The 11,824-nt window shown below is 46.9% G+C and overlaps 1 protein-coding gene across 1 annotated transcript in view; it reads left to right on the plus strand.

Annotated features, from left to right (window-relative positions):
- Positions 1-11,500, plus strand: part of PIGQ (phosphatidylinositol glycan anchor biosynthesis class Q) — a 49,416-nt gene extending 37,916 nt beyond the window's left edge. The window contains exons 8-11 of the mRNA XM_063143293.1: positions 219-299; positions 1,093-1,207; positions 7,415-7,476; positions 10,610-11,500. Of these exons, the coding sequence (XP_062999363.1) occupies positions 219-299; positions 1,093-1,207; positions 7,415-7,476; positions 10,610-10,762 (411 nt within the window). The 3' untranslated portion in view covers positions 10,763-11,500. The remainder of the gene's footprint in view (positions 1-218; positions 300-1,092; positions 1,208-7,414; positions 7,477-10,609) is intronic.
- The last annotated feature ends 324 nt before the right edge of the window (positions 11,501-11,824 follow it).

The raw sequence follows: 11,824 nt of genomic DNA on the forward strand, positions 1-11,824 counted from the left end.
CTATGTAAAAATGCTTCATGGCAACAGAGTCTTCTGGCTTGTACTGTAGAGGGAGACATATTGGGAGTGAGGAGGAAATAATTTGCTGAGAACGTAGAGAATGAGATACTTCAATGTCCCCACAATCTTGCAGCTTTGTGTTTTCACCACACCTAAGATTTCCTTTTATAGTGAATCTTGGCTCATATTGTATTATTTGTGTCTTTTTCCTCCTCCAGCTATTCATCGGCACTTTGCTATTTACTATCTTGCTGTTCCTTCTGCCCACAACCGCACTGTACTATTTAGTCTTCACCCTGGTAAGTTTGCCTTTCTCGGGATTATGGTGTTGCTATTTATAATTTGTTAGCTGCTTTTCCGTAGGACTGCACTCCAAGCAATGTACAAAAGTATGAAGGGTAGTTGGTTGGAGTTAGGTTTGGATTGAGGCTGAGCCACGTCTAAACAATATAAAGATAAATACCAGAGAGGCTAAACTGGCAGAATAGTCAAAATCCCATACGTAAGTCAGCCTTAGAAGAATGCAGGAAAGGAAAGGAACCTCTCGTGCAAGCACTGAGTCATTGCTGACTCTTGGAGGGATGCCAGGTTTCGCTGACGTTTTCTTGGCAGGCCTTATAGCGGGGTGGTTTGCCGTTGCCTTCCCCGGCCATGATTACCTTTCCCCCAGCTAACTGGGTACTCATTTTACCGACCTCGGGAGGATGGAAGGCTGAGTTGACCCAAACCGGCTGCCTGAAACCAGCTTCCGCTGGGATCGAACTCAGGCCATGGGGAGAGTTTTGGCTGCAGAAACTGCTGCTTTACCGCTCTGCGCCACACGAGGCTGTTAGAAGAATGCAGACTTCATGCCAAATCATAATTTGCACAAACCAGAGTTGAGAAGCCAAACATGGCTTGACAACAGCTGTACAACAGGCAAACCAGAGTTAGAGATGCTTGCCTGCCTTCACTTTCCATCTCCTCACCAGTTTGCATTGTTGCAATTTCTTTGTTTCTAAAGGAAAGATTTTAGTATGTGTCAAGTCTAAGCATGACGTGATTGGCCGGTGGAGTGCTATAGTTCTAACTGCGGGGGCTGTTTTCTCCTAGCTCCGGCTACTGGTGGTGTTCGTGCAAGGCTTGATCCATCTGCTGGTGGACCTCATCAACTCACTCCCCTTTTACTCGGTCGGTCTTCGGCTCTGCCGGTCCTACAGGCTTGCATGTAAGTTCTACGACGGTAAGATCTGTACAACCGTGGAACAGTTTAACTATGGCGGTTGTGGGTTCTCCATCTCTGGAGGTTTTTAAGAAGAGGCTGGACAGCCACCTCTCCTGGATGAATGAATCGTTTCCCTGCACCTTGCAGAGGGTTGGACTAGATGGTCCTCATGGCCCCTTCCAACACCACAATTCTGTGATTCTAAGTTTACATTGCAGACATGGTGAGAGTCCAGGGCTACTGCATTAGCAGGGACAATAGGCTGAGAAACGTTTTCCAGGGGCAAGCGGCAAGCATCTTCAGGCTGATTTCAATCTCATACAAACACGCAGCAGTGCTGAAAGAGAGTTCGCTTGCCCAAAGCTGTGTAGTAATGAAAACGTTATCTGTGGTTTTTTGGCTGCTGGCAACACGGCGAGTCCAAGCAAACTCCCTCCACCAATCACTCAGCAAAAAAGCACGATATCCTTCAAACGACATAAAGCAAAGTTCTCTTTTCCCCCCGTGACTCAGCAGGGTGCAAATGCTTTCCATCTATATCCCAATAACCAAACCAAAATAGATGCATAAAGCAATCAAGGAAACAAGCACACGTGTCTAAAGGAAATGCTACTTTTAACATGCATTATTTGGCGATTGTCTTGTTGCGTACCTCTTTGATCTCTCACCAGTGGTGTGCTTTGCCCAGCCATAAGTAGAGAATGTCAGTTAACCTCGGGTAGTGGGAGATTTCCTTACTGAAAGATGAAGGATCCCTCCGTTCAGTTTTTCAATACTAAAGCAGTTCAGCTGCTAGGCAGCTGTTCTTTTTTTCCCCCCAGCCCTTGTTTATGATAATTTTAGCAAGCAAAATTACCACCCTAACGCAATGGATTGATACAAAGTGAAAGATAGAAAGGTTACCCAAAACAATAACATGAGAAGAATAAAATGTTACCCAACACAATAGCAAAAGAATAACAATAATTAGAAAGAAAAGAGTTCATTTAACAATTAGTTCCTGAGTCATTTCCAAAACAGACAAATGTAATAACAAGCAATGATACAGAGTGGAACAAAAAAGGAGGAATATGCAGATCTCAAAAGTATCCAGAACTCATTCATTCTGAGGAGGCTGGTGGCTGTGATGTCAGTGGAATGGCAAATCCGCTCCTGGTTTCAGTCAGCAATCTAAAGGAGCTATCCAAGGCGAGGTGGTTCAGACATAACGCCAAACTATGGTTAGTTAAGGTGCTTGAGCCTTGGATTTCCACACGCCCTTCTCCTTCTCTGGCATGCAGTGATTTTCTCCTTTCTTTCCTGGTTTGAGGCAAACAGTTGTGTGTCATTTCATCCATAGTGATGAACTGTGGGTGGGTGCTTTCCCTGCAAACCAGGATTGGAAACCAGGATCAAACCCTGGTTTCCAATCCTGGTTTGCAGGGCCGCACACAAACCATAGTTTGTTTGTCCAAATGAAGTGGCACACTAAGGTTTGCTGCAAACCAGTAAGGAGGGAATTATGACGTGAAAGAAGAGTAAGACGTATGTGAGACCAAGAGCCTTGCTAGACCTACCAGACCTACCAGATAATCCGTCGCCCCTAGCTAGACGTAAACACACAACGGGGCAAGGGAAAGCCCCATCGTGTGCTCCAGTTTTTTCTCTCTTAAAGGGCTATGTGCGCAGGAGCGCACACACGAAAAAGGTAAGTGTTTCTTAAAAAAAATTAAGGGTTCCCCGCTCCCCCTGATTTCCCCCCCACAATGTCTGATGCCCCCCTGTCCGCTCGCTCGCCCGTCCTCCCCCTGTCCGCCATGCCTGTCCCCCATCCCCGTTCTTCTTCCCCCCCACCGTCCACCATGCCCGTTCCCCGTCCCCATTCTTCTTCCCCTGTCCCCCGTCTGCCATGGCTGTCCCCCGTCCCCATTCTTCTTCCCCTGTCCCCCGTCCGCCATGCCTGTCCCCCGGCCCCATTCTTCTTCCCCCGCCCCCATCTGCCATGCCTGTCCCCGTTCTTCTTCCCCCCCACCCCCATCTCTCCTGCCGGGTCTGTTCTTTCCCCCGGCCCCCATCTCCCCCCCCCCGGTCCAATGGGCACAGCACTCCTATGGAATGCTGTGCCCAATCCGTGGCTTCTCCCGGCTACTAAGCGAGCAGCCGGGGAAAGCCACGGACCCTGCTAGACAGCCGGGCCATAAGCGGATCCGCTTATCCCGGTTCAAGGGAGGACTTAGCCCGGCCTGACCCCGGGATCCCCTGTGCGTCATCTGGATGCACAGGAGGGAGACCGGGCCTCACACCCCGCTAACTCCTCGTCTAGCAACGGCCCAAGAGTCCAACCAGGCTCATTCTCGTAATGCTGAGTCATGTTTTAATGTTTCTCGCCTGCCCAAGGGTCTCTACTTCCCTTGCTCGGCTTCGTCCATTCTCTTCTGCTGCCCCTTACGCCTGGAACGCTCTTCCAGAACATTTGAGAACTACAAGTTCAACCGCAGCTTTTAAAGCTCAGCTAAAAACTTTTCTTTTTCCTAAAGCTTTTAAAACTTGATTTTGTTCTGACTTTATACTGCTAGTTTTACCCTACCCTGTGCCTGTTTGGTGCATTCTCTTCCCCTCCTTATTGTTTTATTATGCTTTTATTAGAATGTAAGCCTATGCGGCAGGGTCTTGCTATTTACTCTTTTACTCTGTACAGCACCATGTACATTGATGGTGCTATATAAATAAATAATAATAATAATAATAATAATAATAATAATAATAATGTTTATTATTTATTTATTACATTTATATACCGCCCCATAGCCAAAGCTCTTTGCGCGGTTTACAAAAGTTGAAAACAATGAACATTAAAAACAAATATACAAACATTTAAAAGCATAAAAACAGCAATAGCCATTTAAAACAGCTTTTCTGGGGCCAGTTTAAAAACTCAGTTGTGCCTGAACTATGTTGATGAGGGGTTGGGCTAGCTTTGAAGTACTTAATCTAATTTACTTCAGTTGAAGAGGGGACTGTCTTAAGAGATCTCAGTCTCAAGAGATTTCTGGTTTTCCTGCAAGAAGCAGTTGGGTGAAAAAAGTAAAGAGATCAGTGCAAGCAACAATGTAAGTCAACAGAATCTAGTGTAATCCTGTATCTGCTGCACCACATTAAAGGCAACACAAGTTCCTGTTTCAATCATGGGCTTTGTTCTACCTTAGAGCTTTTAAATCAGTTCTGCTTCTTGATTCTTACTGCCATGCCGTCTCGTGTCATTTTGGACAGATCCAGCATTTTAATGAAGCCTTGGCTCTCCTTTTTAATATTAAAACAATAGAAGGTTATTTGCTTGTGTGCTTCTTTTTCATTTTCACCCGTTCGCTTGCTGCTGGAAAAGCAGAAATCTCTAGAGAGCAAGTTCCCTTCGAGGGCCTCCTTATCCACTGAATTAGACTAGAATACATCCATCGATGTTACCACAGCATGTTAATTGATCCCAGCTGGAGATTATCAACTTTGTAAACTGTGTCCTGAATACTTTTGAGATCCATCTTTCGCAGTGTGTTCTTTCTTCTTTGTGGCTTCATTACAAAGAACTACTCCAGGTCTGAACTGCAGGCACCCAGAAATTTTGAACACAGTGCATGGCTTTATCAACACAGGGACCTGCTGCAACAGAGGTTGATCTGCACCGAAATAAGACAAGCCACTGAAGGAAAAGAAAGACTAGGGACGATAATAAGTTAGACTGTCGGTGATAGATGCTGACAAGGGTACTGGAACCCCTAGAATAGTTGGGGCAGTCTTGGGGCAGTGCATAGCTGGTGAAGTGAAGATGGAATTAGAGAGCACGTTGTGGTCCAATCACTGGAAAGGCAGACACATCACGAGGTCATAGGCTCAAAAGAAAGGCACTGCCAAAAGCCAGCCATGTGTCATGTCTAACCCTACTGCCCCTGTTTCGGGAGAAGATGTTTCAGGTAATCAATCAGAATCAGATTCAGAACTAGAAGATGCAGCGCCAGACACCAGCCAGCCTGTACCAGTGGGGGAGGAAGCTCTCACAGGCGATTCCCCAGCTGGGAGTCAGCTCTCTCCAGAGGTTATCTCCTCAAGGCCAAATCCTACACACTCAGTGGGAAGTGAAGTTTCGTCCGGAGGTGAGTGTCCTGACAAGCTAGCTGATGCTAGGGTCTGCTGGAAGCTCAAACGCACGGGGCGGAAGGAAGGTGTGAGGAAGTCAGTTCGATTACACCAGAACCTGCCTCCGCACCAGGTGCTCTGAAGTTACAGGCGTTTGGGAAGTGGTTTCCTATTCTTCTTGAATGGACAATTGTCTTGCTTAGTTTGCATAGTTTTGCCTAGGGGGACGTTTCCAAGAGGTTAGACTCTATTCAGGTAGAAGAGACATTTATTGCTTAATAAAAGCTTTGTGGATTACTTAGCAAGCCTCGTCATTTGCCTCCCATCGAAAGCAGGAGCGTTCTGAGAAACACGACACCAAGATTTTGAATCAAGGAATGCATCATCATCATCATCATCATCATTAGAATTATCATCATCATCATCATCATCTGTTTATAAAGCACCATAAATGTACATAAGAACATAAGCGCCATGCTGGATCAGACCAAGGGTCCATCTAGTCCATCTTTCTGTTCACACAGCAACCAACCACTGTACATGGCACTGTACAAAGAACAACACAATAAAACAACGCCCTGCCCAAATGGCTTACAATCCAGGAATGTACAATAAAATTTAATAAAAGTTTAAAAGTTAATTTTTTTATTATTATTATTATTTATTTAAGGATTTTTATGCTGCCATTCAGCCAAAAAAGGCTCTCACGGCGGCTTACAAAAGTATTTCTTGACAGTCCCTGCCCACAGGCTTACAATCTAAAAGACATGACACAAAAGGAAAGGGGATTGGGAGGGAGGAGGAGGAGGGGGGAAAGGAAAGCAAATTCAGGCACTACAATCTTAGTTGTAAAGTTCAGCAGTTACAGATGACAGCAGGAGGGAGGGGGCTCTCAGCTGGAGCTGGACCCAGGCATGGTGGAGAGGTGCCTGGCTGCTGCTTCCTCCCTCACTGGTGGTCTCTGCAGAGACAGTTGGTAGCAGGAGGGGAGGGGGCTCTCTGCTGGAGCTGGACCCAGGCACAGTGGAGAGGTGCCTGGCTGCTGCTTCCTCCCTCACTGGTGGCCTCTCCAGAGACAGTTGGTAGCAGGAGGGAGGGGGCTCTCAGCTGGAGCTGGACCCAGGCATGGTGGAGAGGTGCCTGGCTGCTGCTTCCTCCCTCACTGGTGGCCTCTCCAGAGACAGTTGGTAGCAGGAGGGGAGGGGGCTCTCTGCTGGAGCTGGACCCAGGCACAGTGGAGAGGTGCCTGGCTGCTGCTTCCTCCCTCACTGGTGGAGGGGGAAGGGGGGATAGGGAACAGACAAAATTGGGACCCGGTTTTCAAGGAGAGATACCAAGGGCTTTAGAAAAAAGAACAGTTTTCAACTGAGCCTGAAAAGACTGAGATTGAAGGAGAAGTCCACATACAGGCAGAGAGCCAGCGCTAAAATTCCACGAAGGAACCCAAGGTAGGAGCCGACACAAGTACTGGGTTCTGTTCTTCAGGGCTCACATTTTAGCAGGGATAAGCGTTAGAAAATCCAGGCGTTAAGGGGTCAGCCTGTCCAGTCTAAGGAACCTTATGGCTTGTCCGGTCAGCTCCCTGGTTTCTGCCACATGCATAGCTAGGGGCACGCTAACGCATATGTCACAAGGCAGATCATCAGAATCCGGTGTACTGTTTCCTAGGAATCTGCCTTTAAGTGGGTCGGGTGATTTGTCCATCTAACATGAGAATACAAGAAGAGCTCTGCTGGTTAAGACCAAGGGTCTACCTAGTCCAGCATTTTCCTATTACCTGCAAAGTGGCCCTATTAACTGGAGTTGCCAGGGATGGAACCTCAGGCCTGTGCTCTGTCACTGAGCTGTGGTCCCTCCCCATTATTTCCCTGATGCTGCACTTGCCCTAGGCTCAACACATCCAGGCAAACACCAATACATTGATGCCACGAGCAAAATGAGTACAAAGCTGGCTTTCTTTCCATTGCTTGCTCCCTTCGTCCCTCGTGTCATCCTAGCTTGGCTTCTCTTCCTTCTTTTAGGGAATGTCTGCTGGCTCTCTGTCGCCATCAGCCAGTAGAGCCTGCACCCTCCCATCACCTCTTTTTGCTTGTGTGTTTTCAGCTGGTGTGAAGTTCAGAGTCCTCGAGCAGGAGGCTGGGAAACCCCTTCGACTTCTGATGCAGGTAAACCATTTCAGCGCTTTTGCTGGCTTGTTGTTTGGGGGGACGGGTGGGGGGACTGGCCCTTCTGCTCCCCCCATTTCCATGTGGCCCCCTTTGCTAGGGCCAGTCTCCCTCCAGTATCCCGTGGAATAGTGGAGAGGGGCTGCAGGCCTGATGCCCCTGCTGCTGCGTTTGGTACCCCTGAGTCCTCCAGTTGGCTTTCCATTCAGCATATGACGCAAGCGGAAGGATCGCTCCATCACTGGCCTCTGTCTCAGTGGCACCTGCAGCTCCGTCAGAATAAAAAATTACAGGAAAAAGGCACCGGGCTGGGTAAGGATACTGCACTGAGGGGCGACAGCCGAGTGGTAGGGCACATGCTTTGCACGCGGAGGGTACCAGGTTCAACTTCCAGCATCTCCAGGTACAGGTGAGAAAGAGCCCCGTTTGGAACCCTGGCGTGTTGCTCCGTAAACAGTTCTGACATGGAAGCGCCGAGGGGCTGGGTCGATAGGAGGCAGCGTCCTACAGTCCAGAGGTGGTGGGCACGGCCCATTCAAGGCGCTACAAAATGCAAGATGAGGTTGCGCAGCTTTCCGGTTCCTGACAAATGAGCAAGGAAGGGCTGCTGAGTCCTCTGGCGTTGGAAGAGAAGGCCTGTACAGAAGAAGAGCTGTGCCGGCTCAGACCAAAGGCCAAGCTTATCCACCACCCTGTCTCTTACAATGTACCTGTACAATATCTCCTCCTCCTCCTCCTTCCAAGGACTCTGCGCTTTCTCCTTTACTCAGAATCATAGAATAGTAGAGTCGGAAGGGGCCTATAAGGCCATCGAGTCCAACCCCCTGCTCAGTGCAGGAATCCACCCTAAAACATGCCTGCCGTTTAAGCCTCGAACTGCCTCCCAGAATACCTGCATGATGCCACCTCTCTAACTACCTTCAAATCTTTCCACAAGAGCCACCTTCCCTTTAAATGTTTGGAGTAGCCCCCTAAACCCAATACCCTGCGGCAACTACTCTGAACTACATCTAATTTAAAATAATTGCATATTCTTCCCCTTTTGACCCATTGAACATAGATGGCACGATATTAATAGTCACCTGTATGCCAGCTTCCCCCACACACACCTGGTCCCCTCCAGATGAGCTGGACTGCAACTCCCAGCATTCCCACTACAGCTCACCCATCAAGTTTAACAAATAATTTGCTGCACGTAACATTATTTTTTCCCCTTAAAAATATGTGGCCAGAATGAGAGAAGAGGATATTTTATGTAAGAACATCACCAGTTTCTGATTAGCCGCCAATAGTTTTTCCATGTCAATTAAGAACATTGATGGCGCTATATAAATAATAATAATAATAATAATAATAATAATAATATAATAATAATAATAATAATAATAATAATAATGTTGGCTGGACACTCAGTATGAATGGTATGAATTTGTTCCTTCACTTGGCTGAGCATAAAGTGCAGGTGGTACTCTGAAGACAGTGTAATTCTTATAAACCTTGCCACAGATCTCGGCTGATTAGGAAGAACTGTGCTGAAAGTAAATGGGAAAACAAATTCTGGGAATCTGTTTTCGGATCTGATGTCTGCTTGTAGAGAAACGTTATGCCTATGTGCGTCTACCTTTTAATTGGCATTACAAGGGCAGTTGCTGGTTTAGAGCTTTTTATTGGACCGATGGCGCTTTGGGAGGAAGCTTTCAGTTGATTGTTGAACTGGACAGAACCCTTCTTCATTTTTCCATGCCACAGGACAGCTCGCTTCCTCAACCCGCGTAGCCCCATAAAAAGGTGTCAGCGGCGCCATCTTGGATCCAGTCCAATTTGAATAGGACTCGGGTCTCTTGGATGCTGAGCTAAGCGTTTACGTAAGTGGGTTGCTGGATCAGGGCCAGAGCACTTACGATATTGTGTAGTGCAATGAACTACACTTAGCAACCTACTCTGCAGAAATGTAAAAAAAATAATAATGCCCAGTGTTGCATCCTCAGGTGATAAATCTCCTGGACATTTCCATTGGCTCAGGATCTTAAGAATCCCACCCACCCACCCAGCCCCCTCTTCTAGTCATGTCAGAACCCCCACTTAGAGAACCGTGTGTTGGGTTTTGTTGCATCGATTGTGTTCTAACGTTGGCCCAGAACTTTTGACTTCCCTTTTCCAACAGTGTAAAATGAATAACCAAACTGACCGAAGTGCCTTTAGTTTTAAGTGCATAGCGTTGGGGAGGTGGCCAGAGTGGGTAAACTTTAATTTAAATCTTCAGTGTGTGTCTGTCTGTCTGTCAGAGGTAGGTATAAAGCAGCAGAAGAGCAAAGCAATCCACTGTGGAGTAAAACTGTATCTTGCTGGCTGGCAATAATGTATTTATTACTGCTCTGGTTGCACAATTTGCCTTGGCTGCAAGTAAGTTAAGAGCTGGGCATCAAGACCATCTGCAAGTTTCGTAATGGGGAGCTGGAGATTTTGCCCTTTTTATATGTGCTGATCTAGTACCCCACTGGGGAGCTCTTAATTTATGTTAATGTGACTTTCCATATTGATTTATTTATTACATTTATATACCGCCCCATAGCCGAAGCTCTCTGGGCGGTCTACAAAAGTTAAAACAGTAAACATTAAAAATATACAAAATTGTAAACCATCAAAAACATAAAAACAACAGTTTTGGGTCCATTAAAAACAAACTTAGCGTTGTTGAATGCTGTGAAATGCCTGGGAGAAGAGAAAAGTCTTGTATTTTTGTATTCTTGTATTTTTGTTTACTGTTTTTATTTTATTTTAAATTATTTTTATTCCATGTGCTTTAGCTCATCTTTTTACTTGTATTTCACTTTTCTAACTATGTCAAATTGTGATGGCTTATCGCTTTTAGCAATAAAGATTTCGTTCATTGTGGATGCAGAAAATCTTAAATAAAAAAAAAAATAGATCACTGCTACTGATGAGGGTGGAGGCCGAAATGGTTAGCACTCAGTATATTTTGAAATTATCCTGTTGTTAGTGTGTCTTCCTTGTGTACGTGTATGTGTGCATACACACTCTTATTCGCTCTCGTATTCCGTTATGCTTGAGATTGGGCTGTGTCCAGGTTTAGCCACTGTGACTGTACCTCTCGCTTCTTCTTTATCCCCAGATAAACCCGCTGACTTACGGCCGCGTGGTGCAGATGTACAGGCTCCCAACCTACAGCTGCTACCCCAAGGACTCCTGGGGCACTCTGTGCAAGAAGCTGTTCATCGGGGAGTTAATCTACCCTTGGAAGCATAAAGGGGAGAAGCAGGACTGAGTGTCAGCAAGAGTCAGCCAAAAGGAGAGTTTTAAAAATGGGCCGTTTTCCAGGCCAAAGACACCTTGCAAACAGCACTAGCCAACTGGTACCCATGTTGATACTTCCTTTGCCAAGAATTTGACAATACACACAGGTGGGGGTTGAATTATGGGCCTTTTCCTGTAGATTCAGTGAATCCCCCACCCCCCACACAAACACAGGCTGTTCTTTTCGTTAATGAAACGCAATTTAATCCTGAATTAGAATTGCTTGCCTGGAAGCGCCAGGGGCCAAAATACCTGACAACCCGCAGTGCCTCATAGAAACGGGTTTCGTGTATGCTTACGATCCTGATGGGGCACATGTTGCGTAGTATCTGGCACCGACCCTCCTGTTCCCGAGAACCGTTGCTACCCCTCCTCAACGTGCCCTTTTCTAGCCCGTCTGATTGCGGAGTTGTGTTTGAAAGTGCCTGCTGGAATCCTAGGAGCCGAAGAGATGACCGAATGAGATCTCCGGTCCTTAGGAGTGTCCATCCATCGGTGATCAGCACCTGCAGGAGACAGGTGAGAAGGGAGAGCCGTTGCTCTCATCCCCGGCTTGTGGAGCTCCCGGAAGCATTTGGTTGACCAGGATGCTGGACTGGATGGAGCCTCTTCCTCATCCGGCAAGGGCTCCTCTTCATACTTATGGGGGCTGTGGGTTCAGGGCCAAACTAGGTGTGACGTTAGTCATGTTTACCCATGTGTAGCTGATTTCACTGATCTGGGGTGGACCAGATCAGGACCATGGTGGGTGGGTGTGGGGGTTTCTTTGATTTTTAACCCTTTGACCCAACTATGCTCCCAATCAGAATTATCCCCCTCTTTTCCCGTGCCCTGGCCCCAACCTGGTTTGGGAGGTCCCGTGCCAGCTCTTCATTAGAGAGAAATCAGCCATACAAACATCACATCTAGTCTAGCCTATAGTTTCTGCTCTACCTCCTTACTGCCACCACAGGATTAGAGAACCCAAAGTAAATTGGGGGGGGGGAAATAGTTTTAAAAATTGCAGAATAAGTTCTGTACAACCTGGGAAATT

Source organism: Elgaria multicarinata, chromosome 17, assembly GCF_023053635.1.
Source record: "Elgaria multicarinata webbii isolate HBS135686 ecotype San Diego chromosome 17, rElgMul1.1.pri, whole genome shotgun sequence".
NCBI lineage: Eukaryota > Metazoa > Chordata > Lepidosauria > Squamata > Anguidae > Elgaria > Elgaria multicarinata.